The sequence below is a fragment of the Hylaeus volcanicus genome, chromosome 6 (genome assembly GCF_026283585.1).
Source record: "Hylaeus volcanicus isolate JK05 chromosome 6, UHH_iyHylVolc1.0_haploid, whole genome shotgun sequence".
NCBI lineage: Eukaryota > Metazoa > Arthropoda > Insecta > Hymenoptera > Colletidae > Hylaeus > Hylaeus volcanicus.
Window position 1 is genome coordinate 14,261,578 of NC_071981.1, and position 15,640 is coordinate 14,277,217.

At 38.6% G+C, this 15,640-nt stretch overlaps 1 protein-coding gene across 1 annotated transcript; it reads left to right on the forward strand.

Moving 5' to 3' along the window:
- Nucleotides 1-3,814: 3,814 nt before the first annotated feature.
- LOC128878544 (uncharacterized) lies at nt 3,815-15,606 on the forward strand. Its single transcript, XM_054126832.1, has 5 exons — nt 3,815-5,846; nt 6,182-6,427; nt 6,725-6,856; nt 7,328-7,479; nt 8,293-15,606. The coding sequence occupies exons 1-5, from the start codon at nt 5,652-5,654 to the stop codon at nt 8,417-8,419; spliced, it is 852 nt and encodes a 283-aa protein (XP_053982807.1). The 5' UTR covers nt 3,815-5,651; the 3' UTR covers nt 8,420-15,606.
- Nucleotides 15,607-15,640: the final 34 nt, after the last annotated feature.

Sequence of the window (15,640 nt, forward strand, 5' to 3'; positions counted from 1 at the left end):
GCAACATTGTGGAATTCCCACGGGAATCGATTTGCAACATTGTTGAAATGGCAAATCTGTGGCATTCCCGCGGGGAGCGATTTGCAACATTGTTGTAGTCTCGAGAGAAGCGATTTGCAACATTGTTGAACTTGCAACATTGTGGAATTCCCGCGGGAAACGATTTGCAACATTGTTGAACTGGCAAATTTGTGGCATTCCCGCGGGAAACGATTTGCAACATTGTTGTAGTCTCGAGAGGAGCGATTTGCAACATTGTTAAACCAAGAAGTATCGCAGATATGAGGCGAAATTATTGGGAACAAAATGAGGGGAAACTATAGGAAAATGTACCAGGAAGTAAAGGGAAATATACCAGGAAATGGAGGAATATTAAAGGGAAATGTGTAAGGTAATGGAGGGAAATTAAAGGGAAATATACTAGGAAATAGAGGGAAATTAAAGGGAAATATACCAGGAAATGGAGGAATATTAAAGGGAAATATACCAGGAAATGGAGGGAAATTAAAGGGAAATATACCAGGAAATGGAGGAATATTAAAGGGAAATATACCAGGAAATAGAGGGAAATTAAAGGGAAATATACCAGGAAATGGAGGAATATTAAAGGGAAATATACCAGGAAATAGAGGGAAATTTAAGGGAAATATACCAGGAAATGGAAGGAAACTAAAGGGAAGTATACCAGGAAATGGAGGGAAATTAATGGGAAATGTGTAAGGTAATGGAGGGAAATTAAAGGGAAATATACGAGGAAATGGGGGAAATTGAAGGGAAATGTGTAAGGAAATGAAGGGGAATTAAAGTGAAAATTTCCACGATGCTGTATATTACGTCATTCTTCATGAGTTATTAGGAGATGTTAAAATATGTTAGAAGGCGTTAAGAGGTGTTAGTTGAGACGTACCGGATTTCCTTCGTGCCACCTCTTCGCATATCATGTTCTCCTGATACCAAATTGTAAAGTTTGGCCTGAATTTAATACGTAGCAGCTATTTCGCGGGATAAGATGTTAAGGTTTCAAAGTTAAAAGACGATCTGAACTGTTATCATTTTATTAAACCACCTTAAATTATAAACGGCCACGGAGGTAATGGGTGGATGGGAATGTCGAACTAAAATCACTGGTTCAAGCTCGCTGGCATGACCGCTGGCATTTCTGTGTCAGTGGTAAAGGTCTAATAGCGGACCCAGTCTCCTATTCCTTTCAGCCTTATTATACATAGATGGTTCAGCACCGACAATTTCTCGAGGTTGGTTCACGAAGAACGGGCGCGACGTTATTTAAGCACACGGTGAATATTTTCAGGAAAGCAAATGCTTGACCTAGAAACTCGTTAAACGGAGTGAATTGAGGGCAATTCTTCTTTGTACCAAAACACAGCATTCTAAGATCTCATTCCTTAAAGTCTCCTCTTGCGAAGAAAGTGCATGTTCCTTACTCTCCGCCCAAGAGGAAGAGAATCGTAAAACGATCTCTTCTGTAAATCATTCATTTTATATTTTCTGCACAATTCCAAAAGGACAATAGCGATGCTCTTACTGTGTCTGAAATTTCGTTAAAAAAAAAATAATATGAAACAGCGATCCGAAATGTGTTGATGAGTTTAAAGTCTGAGGTGTCAATTATCAATATATGCAATACTGGTAGAGGACAAAGGAATGGATTTTTTGCTACATTACCATTCAATAAAAATTCTTAGGCTTAGTCCCTGTGCACAAAAGTGCCATTGAAGCTGTTCGCAGGTGAATGATATTTGAGAAACACCGGCTTGAGGAAATCGAAAGAAACGAGAATCGATGCCGTCAAAACGTTGCACTGCACGTGGTACTTAAAATATAAACAAGAATGCGCAGAGTGTAAACAACCGGTTTTTAATATCGTATCGTGGCATAGCGATTCGACTAGCGAAGTGTGTCGCGTGGTCAATGACTGTCCCGACAGGCTACCACGAAACTTCCGGTAAATGGAGAGATGGTTTTGGATCAATTTGCTGGAAGAAATACCTTGACAGTATATGTAAGATTTAGCACATCATAGGGATTCGTACTTGCTCGATACAATTTATTCTTGTGGAACACTATTTTGAAAACTTTCGTATTAATCATCTAAACTGTTTATGAAACATGTTCATTTTAGATTTCCAAAAAAAAAATTGTCTAAATATTATTAAAATCCATATGCAGACACATCCGTGCGGAATCGCCGTGCTCGTATCTTTAACACACGCGTCTGAACGCCTATTGGCGTTTACCGCACGAGTGGCTCGACTCGCTGAAATTTGCTAGGAGTATTGACAGGGGACGACCAATTAGGTCGCTAAATACGTTTCGTTGATGGTTCGATTTACGCTTTACAGGGAGCGCAGGTTGTTTCTGAGAGGCATGATTAGCACGATACTCCTAATAAGAACACGCGGCAGCATCCCGCTACCGAAACAGTTATGATGAATCGCGAGCACTAAGACGGCGAGTGTAAAAGATGGTCCTTGGCAAAGAAAAGGAAAGCCTCTTGGCCATGGGATTGGTGGATGAGTCGATGGAACGATAGTTACGGTTTTACCTTGTTAAAATTCCTCTAAAATTACGAAACGACTAGGACTACGATTTTCAACATTTTTGAAAAGCGTTTTTTCAAAAAAATTTATATGTATACATATTTCTGCACCTCGAGTGCAGGATCTTGGCATTGTGAGTTTTACTGTTGAACCATTTTATAATTAAAGTATTTGATTTTTTAAATTGTTTCTTTATATCGCTTCTTCATTTTATACTAATATATTTAATATTTATATTATGTTATATTAATAATATAATGTTTATATGAATGTATGAAATTCATTTTATAAGTTAATAAATTATATTAATATATTTGTATGTAATATAAACATTTTATATATATTTTCTATGTTAATAAACATATTTATACAATATGCGTATAAAATAGTACCAGTACCAATAATTCGCGGTCGTGCCGTCGGAGAAGAACCTGAAGTGGCAATAAAACTCGGCAAGTCCGCCTGGAAGGAATTCGTTTCTTCAACTGGGTGAAAAAGTTACGCTAGTTACCATCACCGATGATTACAGATGTTGACGGTATCAGAGAATGTACGTTCATTAGCGAGCAGCTTCGTACTTCGTGGTTAAGAAATTATTTGGTAAAATGTCGATACATTAACACGAGACCTTAAGTAAACCACCGAATTCTAAAAGCTATCATTGAATTCTTGTTGCCATTTTGACAAGCTCTCCATTTAGTATTTTCTCTGCAAACATCGAAATACTTCCGTGAATATTAATTATTGCCAAATCATCCAATTCTTCTTGGCTAATGGTATCTTTATGCGCGATACAATAATTTTTACATGTAATCCAAGTTTTAATTTTAAAATAATAAAAATTTAAATAAAGACTTTAACTTTATTAAAAAAATTTTAATAAAGTTTTAATTTCGAAGAGGAAAACCGCGAGGAAATTCGCGAGCTTCGTTTTGCATTCGTCGACCGTCTTATGTCAGAGAATTCGGTCGAAGTGAACAGTAACCGTAAACCCCCGTCACAGGGAGATGCGGACCATCGTGATCCGCGGCGGTCAGCGTCGGAAGATTGGTCAGTTCCATTGAAAATAGTGCCAAAGGCACGTTGGTCATTGGCCGTGCGGCCCTACCCCCCACGTGACTGCGCAAGCTATATAGCAGGCCCCGCGAGGAATTTCATCTTCAGAGCTGAGAGTCAGTGTCAAGGAAGTCCACCTGAAGGTAACCGAGTGAGTACCATGTATTTTTGACCATTACCTGACGAGTCTTCCTCACCTGGCGAGTCTTCCTCGCCTAGCGACCCTTCCTAGCTTTATCATATCATTCGATGTCGTAATTATCCAAAAATCCCTTTATCATCCTTGGGTATCAAGAAGCACGAACAAGACGTTAACTGCCACGATTATTCCTATCTAGAAGAAGAGGGAAGCTACTAGAATCTGAAATTGGAAATAACAAAGGGTACATTTATGGAGGCCTTGTTTAAAAATTTTCGAGTCTCAGGGTTCACTGTAAAATTACATTACATTTAATCGTAACCAACCTTGAACACCAACCTTCTAAGTCCTCGATCTAATCTCTATTGCAACGTATCTACATATACGTGTAATCTAAGTCTCAACCTGATGGTCACTATAATGTATCTCTACTAATTTTAGTAGCTACGAAACTTTGCTTATTAATATACTCTTACAATTACTTTAATTATCGAGTACACCTGTAATCTGTTCGACAAACAATAATCTATTCTAATGGCCATCAAGTTGAGACTTAGGACATGTACCTATTAGGTTGTCCCAAAAGTTTCTTTCGTGTAGTTGCATTCAATTATTTTCTGTGGCAGTGTTTATATAAATAGACAATCTAATTTCTTAGACATTGATGCTGTAACGGTAATGAAGCGAAATGAATCGTACACAATTCAGTAATGTAACATAAAACACACAATATCGCGTATATATTAATTATTAATAAAACGAAAGAAACTTTTCGGACAACCTAATACATAGGTTCATCGTAGAGATGGATTCATGGAGATTAAGTGGAGAATTTGGAAGATTGGTATTATTTTAATGTAACAATACGAGTAATTATTTCTACTTGAACTAGATTTATAAATAATTGAATATAAAAGCACAGAATTAATTTCTAAACCTAATATACACGATCTAATAATTACAAATGGAAAAAGAATGATGTACTCCATTTATAAGTCGTTGCATGCCTTCGAAATTATAATATTCGAACATATGTATAAAAAAGAATTGGATGTTATTTGTTATTCGTTCTGATATTTTCAGATTTCTTCGTACCCGTCGAGTTCTACATTTAAAGCTTGGTTTCGTTTTAAAACCCGCTCCTTCGCGACCTATCCTAAGTTACGAAAGAATTTTGGAGACTGAGACGTGTACCAAATCTGTACGATATTGCTTCTTTTTTTTATCGTTCGATCATCGTCGAGGACGACAGTAGATCGTGACCGCGTTTCCCTGTAACGGTACAAGTCGAGTTCAACAAACCGACAGCTTCGATCAAGAAGTGGGCTAGATGGTGACGCCAAGGTGACCTTAACCGCTCTGACACACTTTTCTCTTGCTCGACGTCGTTCCTCAGCGATGTGCGACGTCGTTCAGGTTTACGCGTTCACGCGTATCGCCCTATGATTTATTTTCCCTCGTTTCTTGGTAGAAGGTCCAAGGTCAGAGTGGAAACCTAAATAGAATCGCTCCTGTACTAACTTTTATTGAAGCACTTCGTATCAAGGAGCGATAAAGAGGATTATCGAAGAAAGAATTATATGATAAAATTTAAGGAAAAAGTATTCATTATGAACACTTTACCGACCAGTAGCAAAGGGACATACAATTAGATTCGATCTTATTGTTTATTCTGACAAATGTAATATCATTCGATATTTATTTTATCTATTAGAATCTCTTCTATAATATTTATATAATATTTGATTATTTATACAACGACGGGAGCATAAAATGTTATCGCAATAATAGGTAACAAAGTATTGTCCTAGCAAAAAGTCTATCGATAAGGCTATCGGCCGGTAAAGTGTTAAAATTCAAAGAAAGAAGACGGACAGACGGAAGAATTTTGTTTCAGAATGCAGTACATTCAGTACGTGTCGTTATGTTTGGTGCTGCTCGTTTTGGGGCAAGCGGCTACCTTGCCCCAGCATCCTCAGTATCCGCAGGTGCAACAGCAAGACGGAGAGGACAGAAAATTCGCTGAGAAGCCAAACGCTATGAAGAAGGTTGGCCTCGATGACCTGCAAGAAGTCAGTTCCAATCAGATTCAGGCAAGCACAGAATTTTATAACTTTACCTTAATCGAGTGGTATACTAATTCCTTGAATGGTACTTGCCAGTAAAAATAAAGGTTGTCGCTATTTATCCTTAAGCATAAATAACAAAAAACAAGCATAGTGTAAGAAGCTATAACTTCGTTATCGATACATTTAGAGAAAAATGTCAACGGAAAGAAATGAATGGTTTGATATGTAGTATACTATGTGTGTAGGACATGTGCATTATTTGTTTAAATGGAAATGCGTATTTTCTTTACATAGAGGTTGATTCCTCTCGTTGATTCCTATTTAACGTTCGACTGAATTGTTTTTTGTTTTTTTTTTAGGAAGGTGGTGCCAGTAATGCGTTCTCTTGGTCGAGCATGCTAAGCATGATGATGCGTTTGTTGCTTGGACGAATGGGTAGCGATAACGAAGCAAGTAAAAACGAGATCGACGATGGAGTACCGGCAAGTCCCTGGGCAAATTTGGTCGCTGTTGGTTTCAGGGTGATCACCGCTCTAATTGGTGGTCCTCAGCATCCCGATGGCGAGGGCATGGACAAGGTCAACAACGATGCAAGTCCTATGCAGGTACTTGCTCCAAGAATCAGTGGCGCAGTTCAGAGATTTAGCAAAGAGATTTTAGCAAAGAGATGCAACTAAAAATTAATCGAAACGAATACGTCGCGATAATTTCAAACATTTCACAAAACTTTATTAGATAAGGTAGAGGACAAGTGTGCGGAACTTCTTTTCATTGCAAATTTAATTTTTCATAAGATTTGTTCCAGACATTTTTCAATATCTTGACAAGTAGTATCGATGGATGAAAGAGTTGACGAGGAATTATTCCGGAACTGTTAATAAATTGAATTTTTTTTTTAACAGTTCATTAACATAGTGGTGAATCTTTTGGACGCGCTGAAAACATCGTTCTCCCACCGTTCCTTGACGGCTCGATCTTTGGGAAGACGGGACACGGTTTCGGAGGCTGCTGTCGCATCTATCACCATGCTCAAGGTAAATATTTCGTTATTTATACTTGTATGAAATAATTTCATAGGGCACGTTCACGCTGTTTCGAGGAATACATGCAACAACGCAAACGAAACTTATCCAAGACCTTTTCTTTGACGAGGTTTCAGGGCCATACTAAATATTCCGAGATCGCATAAACACAACAGTACATTCCTTGGTGGCCAAATTTTGTATCTTTCTATATATAGAAAATATAGAACATAATATATGGTTCAGTTGCCAACAGATATACTACAGAAATTAACCTAAATTACCCAAAACCGACAAAAATGTCTGGTTACATGTCCCTCGTGAGATAATGTAACTTTGTCCCACACGAGCATGAATAACGAATATATTTAAATGTTTCCATTTATATGCATCAATTTACGTGATTGCAAATTCATGGGACACTTTATGTTGCGATCGTGTTGGTTCTAATTAGATTGCAAACGAAATAAATTTCGGATTTAGGGTTACATGAGGTCGCTGAAGACCTTCGGTAACGTGGGTCGTGCCGAGGACGAGGGTCAGCGAGGTTGCGCTGAGAGAGCTCTCTGCGAGGCGAGCGCCGAGTGCGTTACGGATGCCCAAGGCACGTCGTCCATCTTTTGTCAACTTGGATCGTAAGTATTTCCTTTCTCTTTTTTTAAAATACGTTTACTTAAAGTTACTGTTCAAGAAAAGCAGGCGTTGCGAGTTGCATAGACCTCGGTACCCATGTTTAACCCTTTGCACTCGAGGCCTTTTTGCCTGGCATCTATCAGCAACTCGAGATGCTTTCTTAGCATTCTATTGTCACGAATGCTAAGCTTAGATTGACTTCTCGAATGAGATCTCTAATTTGAGATCTGAAAATCAGGTCGCCTTTGCCTCAACGACAATAATTTTATTGACACTTCGAGTTCCAACGAAGTTAAACCTAAAGGAAACCTAGTGGTGACTGAGAGTCACCTCTCGAGTGCAAAGGGTTAATAAGTTATTATTAAATTATTAAAATTGCTTCGACAACAGAAGTGAGTAGCGACTGCTATAAATACTATACTATAAATTACAAATTAGGAATTTTTGGTTCAGTCATTGTAATACACATTGTTAGGTGTGTCAACCCTTTCGACGTGTCTGGTTTCTATTTGAATTCTGTTCGTTTTTCTTTTACAAATTAATTGTATCGAACTAGGGTTTGCTATAAATCAAAGATCGTAGTTAGATAAGAAGGGACGATTTGCCCCAGCATAAATAATATTCATTTCTTTAAACACGTGTTCCTGTGAGTCTCAATTGTTATTTGGACAATGGCAACCAGATATATTCACTGGGACACGTATGTTCCACTAGGGTACTGGTTGCGGAAGACCAACTAAACCTAACAGATTAATACTTCCAAGTTACCAAATATGTGACCATGTTATTTTAAAATTTGTGTGTTATTCTTCCAGATACGCTACCAGCTACATTCTCCAGAGGCAGAGCGGCGTAGGTTTCGAGGCGCTCTACGAGGCAGGTCGACGTGGCCGCACAGGACAAGACTGCAGAACTCTCTTCATGGACTGCAACGCCGTATGAGGGGGCTTGGTCTCGTCTCGATTAACTCGGTTCATTGATTGGTAGACCGGTTTGTTTCTGTTTTGGTTTGCCAAAACGGAACGAATCGAAATGACGAAATTAAGACCTCATCCTGAGAATCGATCGAGCTCATTAATCCTTTGAGTGCTGTCGGACGCCTGCAAGCGTTCGATCAATGCGCCACGCGCGGTGAACACCTACGGGCGTTCAGAGAACACTAGTGGTGCGCGGAATTCCCGAAAATATTCGGGATTCCCGTAAAATGTCCGGGATTCCCGAGAACATTCGGGATTCTCGAGTTTATGCGGGATCCCGAGTTGATTCAGGATTCCCGAGGATACACGAGATCTCGCAAAAATCCGGGATTCCCGAGAATGTACGGGATCTTGAGAATGTTCGGGATTCCCGACAATGTACGGGATATAGAATAATATCTGGGATTTCGGAAAGTGTTGTTAACCTTGAAAATGTCAGCAATCCGAATGTACGGATTTTCGAAATTCTCGGGAATCTCGAACATTTACGGGATCTCGAAATTCTCGGGAATCCCGAATGATTTCGGGATCCCGGAAATTCACGAGAATCCCGGATGTATTCGGGATTTTGAAATTCTCGGGATTCCATCCCCATCCCGGGAGAAATTCCCGTCCCGACCGGGATCCCGCACACCCCTAAAGAACACTATCAAATCGAAAGGATTAATCGATTAATTTCGGCAGGCCCATTACGATTAATTAATTGTGGAGCTGTTCGAGATCCTGCAAGAAACGAAACGGTGTTCTGAGAGGATGCGAGGCTCTTGTCCCGCGAACGTTGAAAATGCCGACGGTGAAGTACTCTGATCGAGTGAAAAGGGGTGTCTGTTTAGGAAAATTATTTAAAAGCTTCTGAGAAATTAATAAAGATCGTAAGGTAAGATAAAGTAAATATACATACGTACATGCAAATTTCGTGAAATGTTAAATAATTGATCCGAGGTCTTTACTTATTCGGTGATAACTGCAATTTAAACTATAAAATGAAATTAAATTTTACATTGAACGAATAGACACGTCTATAATAAATCGCTAAACAGTGTCTCTATTATGGAATAACATTCTATCTATCAAAACAAGTAATATTTCCATATTATTCGACATATTTAAATTCTTCCACGTTCGAAGCGCGTGCCACAAATGATCCCGAGTCATTCCGATTACGGCCGAGGGTATCAGTAGCCCGAGAGACGTGCAAGAATCGAGATCACGTTTCGCAGTCGAGTCGCGTTCCATCTCGAATATTTATGACTGTCTCGTTTCTCGTTTCTCGAACAGTTTTAATCGATTGTTAATTTATGGGTTCGTTAAAATTTGCCAGAACTCTCGGTTTCTGTGGCGATCTCAAAGTTTTCCACAAATACTGACAGTTCGTTTATGAAAAAGAAGAAGTCTTGAGAAAGATGTAGAGAAACTCTATTAGAGATACGAGATCGTGAACAATTGCACGCGCAAGTGGAACAGGAAACGCTTGCCGTAGAAGCAGGCTGACGAGGTTCGAGGCCTGAATGAACCGTGAACCGACGTTCGCACAGGCCTCGACGAAGATCACGATATTTATTTACGTTCATCCATTGCACTAAGGGTAGATTTAGCGCGTTAATCGAGATTCGATCGGCTGCGACACGAAGGGAGAACAAGCTTCGATCATTAGCTGAGAAAAATACAGACATGGACAAATTTCTTATCCAGATTATATTATCGTTTACTTTATATCAAAATTGCGATCTAAAGTGTGCAATGAATTTATATTTCTTGCTAAATTAATAAGAGTTTCTCTCGATGTTGAACGGTATGGACGATGATTATCAAAACTGTGGATCTGTATGCAAATTAAAATTGCTGCGTTATTTTGCTAACGTACATATTGTACAAAAATTGAAGCAAGATAGGAATCTGTACTACTCTGCAAATATTATAATATGAATTTTACCTTCGATATTTTTTTTATATTATTGCATACTGCATGCATTTTGTAGTTTCTTGGACGTTCTAATTTCCTATAAATGCATAAAAATCCGCAGTCTAGTGATTATAAATCGTTATTTAGAGTATCATTCTGTCATCCATTATTCGAATAAAATTTTGTCCATCTCTGGACTGGTGCTAGATGACTTTGATTCTCCCTTCAGCTCGAGTTGATTATTTTTACTTTATTATATTGCACGTAACATTTTGCTTCGCATAACTGTGTATCATATAAATCGTTGTTGTTCAAAAGGAACGGTACGATTAGTTAACAGGTTCATCGGCACTTCCCTCCCCCATTTTAGTACCAGGAGTCCTTTGGAAGGTAAAACCAAGTTTATATTATCTCGTAACATTTGAAACCCAAAAGTAGTTATCGCAAATGTTTATATGTGATTGTAAATACAAACTATATGCGATTGTAAATAAATGTAAATGTTCTAAACGAACCCCATGGAAATGGTACTGTTTGAACTTCCTGACCTAATATTTTCTTCCATGCGGAAACAGCCAGAAGAAAATTGCGATTGACATGCAACCAAGGAAAGAGAAAACTTTAACCTTGATTAATAAAAACTCGAGTATAGATGAACAGTGGTAGATGAAATTCTTATTTGTAGTCACTTTACTATTTAAGCCAAGAGTCTATTTTAGAGTCATGGGATATTTATTTCATTTTTATCTCGAGAATGGAACGCGCTACACGACTGAAATTTTGAAAATAATTTGATTCGAGGATACAGATAAAAAAGTATCCGTCTACGACAAGAAATATAATTTTAGATATATTACGTATTTACCTTTGATGAAATAGAATAATAATATCTAATTATTCGGAATAAAAAGTGAAAACAAAATTTATCGATCATGGGTATTCGCCCTTATTCACCAACTCGTTCTCGTAAAACATCGTTTAAAGACTCTTAACAGTTTAAAAAAATCTAATCCGTTTGTAAAACGTGGCCAACATTAGATCGCCAGACACCTCTCCTTCAAGTATTATCCTAAGTCCTCCTGCAACATTCAAATGCAAACATTTCCATGCAAAATCCTTATACTCATATTTCCGCAAGCACGCTCCCTGAACGCCTAAAGGCGTTCGACGCACAGGTGTTTCGTGTCACCGATTGTTAACGTCCACAGGACCTGAAGAATCACCTAGAACAGTAAAGAATCTTCGGAATTCTCGCTTTCCGTTCGTTCGTTAAAATAGAAGGTGTCTGAGACGTCGTGACTATAGAATCTCGTCGAAGAAGTAGCTCTTCAGGTCCTACGCGTTCAACTAACGCCAGAGGATTGGTCAGTTCCGTTGAAAATAACGCCAAAGGTGCATGGTCATTGGCCGTGCGATCTACCCCCACGTGACTGCGCAAGCTATATAGCAGGCCCCGCGAGGAATTTCATCTTCAGAGTCGAGAGTCAGTGTCAAGGAAGTCCACCTGGAAGTAACGAAGTGAGTACAGTTCGCCTGGCGTCTTGCACACATTACCAGGAAGCTAGACAATCCGCTTCCCTGCTTCAGTCACGTTCGGGACATTATTCGAGCACGTAAGTACCATAAAGACCTTGAACTCTTTACTTCATTTTTCAACCTCAGATCACTTCAACGTTTTACTTTCGAGTGACGCGTGGAACAAACAGCGTAGGCGTTCGCTAAAGGGAAATTAAATGGAAATATTCCAGGCTAGAAAAACCAATATCATTTTCTAACATCGAATAGTATATTAAATAACTATCGAATGGATATTCTGACACATGCGTATGTTTGCTTTCATTTGTTTGCATCGTATTACGATAGTATTCTATTCCTTTAACGTTGTAATATTTGTTTGTTGTTAATGTATTAGAAAAAAAGGGTTGCAAGTAATCTATTTTTGGAAGACGAACGTGGCTTTTTCTACTAATAAATTGAACTTCTTCTTATTCAAGTTATTATATAAATACGGGTTATGAATGTGACACTGACATGTAGAAATATTTACAGTGAGATACTTGAAATTTAGTAAAGGTAACAAAATATTGTGTCTTCCAAAAAACGATTCCGACAGCTGAATTTTCTGACTGACGTTCAAATTTCCATTTAGGATTGGCTTCAATTGTTTGTTATTATTCTGTCGAATTATTTCGGAATTCAATGGGTTTACCGCAGTCGATGATAATACGTTTCGCGGTAGCTTCTTTAATAGGTTGTTGCATATTATAAACTATAGACTTCTAGGGTTTGTACAGTCGATCTTTCAGACATGTTAAACTGTTAAAGGGCTAATGTTTTAGAGCTGGCAAAGGGACACTTGAAGCTCTCTCTTTAAACTGTTTATATTCTACTGTTAAGGATTGTATTGTCTTCCACGTAGTTCTCATGAATATACGGCCCTTTGCTCAGAATTTATGTAAATGCACAGCAAGTTATTAATGCAGGTGTACATTTCTATAAAATGTCATAATCATTTCTATGAAATGTACAAACTAAAAATTCCTGTGTTTGTAGTTTTTTTTATAACTCGTACCATTTTTATTTAATCCGGACGACATTTTGTTTAGGTTCTTTTTATGTTTCGACGGCAAGTATGGGCTACTTTGTGAAAATGTTAACTATAAATATGAAATTCGTAGTTCGCGTTTAGTGATACGCCTATAACACTTGCTAATTTTTTCCAATTTAGATTAAATTTTGATTAGTTATTTAAGATGAAATTCTAGTGAATTTCAGTTTATGGCTGAAATTAAAGGATTGTTGAACTATAATGTGCGATGATGTTGCGATTCCGTGCTCGTCGATGCGAGATCAAGCGTTCACAAAGGCTGGAGCGGAGGAACGAGCCCGGAACAGGTAGAAAATACCTTCCGCAGGTGTCAGGGTACAGTTAGAAATCGTTGGTGATTTTTCCGGGCGCGACGTGTACCGTTTTCGAAAGGCGTGGCGCTCTTCGTGCGAGATAGTCGCGATTTAGTTGCTTTATTTCCTTTAGGAATGCTCAAATGAGATTCTTCCGTTTCAACGAGAACATCCTTCTCGCGTGCAACTGGCAGGAGCATCGAACGAATCGACAAACATAAACTTTGCATATCTGATTATTGAATAAAAAAAACAGCAATTACCAAATTTCAATTCTCTGGATCGACTTGGAGATAAATTCTCAACTATTGGCTTCTTAAAACAATAACGTACCCAAAGAAATAGAGCATTTTATTATTGTATTAGGTGTAGAAATTAATACTGTTCCTTTATGTTTATTTATATCTCTGGTTTAAACTGATGATATACTTACTTTGGTGCGTTACAGTGCCAACCTTCTAAGTCCTCAACCTGATCTCTATCACAGAGTATGTATATACATACGTATTACGTACGTATTACGTACATATATACATTTATACAGATCACCTAAATCTCAAACTGATGGACATTACATGCAGTATAACATTTTGTTCATTGTTAGTCTTCTATAACTATTACAACTACTTGTTATAGTTGGAATCATATTAAGCGAAATTATATGAATTCTAAAGCTACTGAGTTTCATATTTGTAGATAAATAGTAATGGCCATCAGATTGGGGCACAGGTTATCAGGTCGAGAAACTTAGAAAATTGGTACTTTAACGTAACAAAGTATCGAGTGAATATTCTTACTTGCGCTTACAAAAACAAAATAAATATTAAATGATTGACTATAAAGGGACCAATGAAACTGATAATATACGACGTTGATAGAATCAATGTCTACATCTAATACAATTAAAATAAATTTCACGCGCATTGGAGAAAAATAATGATATAGAGAAATCACAAACAGTATTTGAGTTTCGCATTAATAATAAGCCCAGCGACTATGACCTGAATTTCGTTTCGATATGAATAACGTTTTCCAAAAATCATGATTCGAATCTGCAACATTCAAGGCCTATCTCTCTGTACCCGACCTATAAGCGATACTAGTGGCATCGATGAAAGAATTTCCACGATTTCTTCTCGCTGGATCGTCTCTTTCTCCTCGATATTCCTCTTTTTTTTCCACTTGCTTGACTGGTGCAGTCGACGAGGACGAGGACCACAGTAGGTCGCGACCGCGTTTACAGGTAACGGTACCTGTCGGGTTCAACAAACCGGTAGCTTCGATCAAGAAGTGGGCTACCTGCCGCTGCCAGGGTGACCTTAACCGCTCTGACACACTTTCCTGCTACTCGACGTCGTTCCTCAGGTTCGTGCAACCACAGGATTCCTAGGCCGATCGCGCACGGCGCAACCGATTTGAAATTAGTGTTGCAAATCGTTTGCGCTCTTTGGCCGATCGCACACCGATCAGTTTCAAACTACTCTGGATCTAGGTAAAACAAGGATAGTGAAGTAGGTAAAACAAAGAGCGCAAACGGTTTGCAACGCTAATTTCAAATCGGTTGCGCTGTGTGCGATCAACCTTTGTTTTACCTAATGAAGAATTGGATCCACGGTTGCATGTAACTAGTTTCAGAGTGGTTTGAAACTGATCGGTTGCGCCGTATGCGATCAACCTTTTGATTTACCTACCGAAGAATTGGATCCGCGGTCGCGTTGCACTAGTTTCAGAGTGGTTTGAAACTGATCGGTTGCGTCGTGTGTGATCGGCTTTACAGAAGCGAAACTCTGGGCGTTCCACGGGTCCTCCTACAAGGAGATGCTTTTTGCTGTTCCCCACTGATTGTTTTTAAACTTCACGCGCGCGTAGAAAATAAAAAAATGAAAGAAGCTCTTCGAATGCCCTTTTAAAACATCCTGTCCCTTTACATACCAGAACGAGTATGAAATCATCTGGGCTACTTTTCCACGATGAATCCGAGTCGATCGTGTGACATATTCGTGCCAGCACGGATTTTCTCCCGGATCAGTTCTCGCATCCTCCATGAATTCGGTCGTTCACTCTTGTTTTCTCTTCTGAGTCATCGTCGTCGTCGCTGTTAAACAGTCACGTTCGAAATGCGTTTGAGTTTTCTTTATAAGGGTGCGATTAGTCGTGTAACTTGACTGTAACACCTAATGTACCGGTCTTACATTTGTTTCTTCTTTATATTCATTTAATTCTTGCTTTACGTTAATTTGCATTTCCATTTGCTTAGAGATCTCTCTTCGTGATTCTCCTATTAAGGATGCTAGGTCTTTTGGGATCCACTGGGCCAGTGATGGGCAAAACCATAGGCTTCGAATAAATCTGAAGTTTGCCGACATGTTTGTCTCGCTTCCT

Bases quoted from the DNA above. Each gene is read 5' to 3' on its own strand.
- LOC128878544 (XM_054126832.1), top strand. From the start codon at position 5,652: ATGCAGTACATTCAGTACGTGTCGTTATGTTTGGTGCTGCTCGTTTTG. The intron at 5,847-6,181 runs GCAAGCACAGAA...TTTTTTTTTTAG, and splicing joins TCAGTTCCAATCAGATTCAG to GAAGGTGGTGCCAGTAATGC. The intron at 7,480-8,292 runs GTAAGTATTTCC...TTATTCTTCCAG, and splicing joins ATCTTTTGTCAACTTGGATC to ATACGCTACCAGCTACATTC.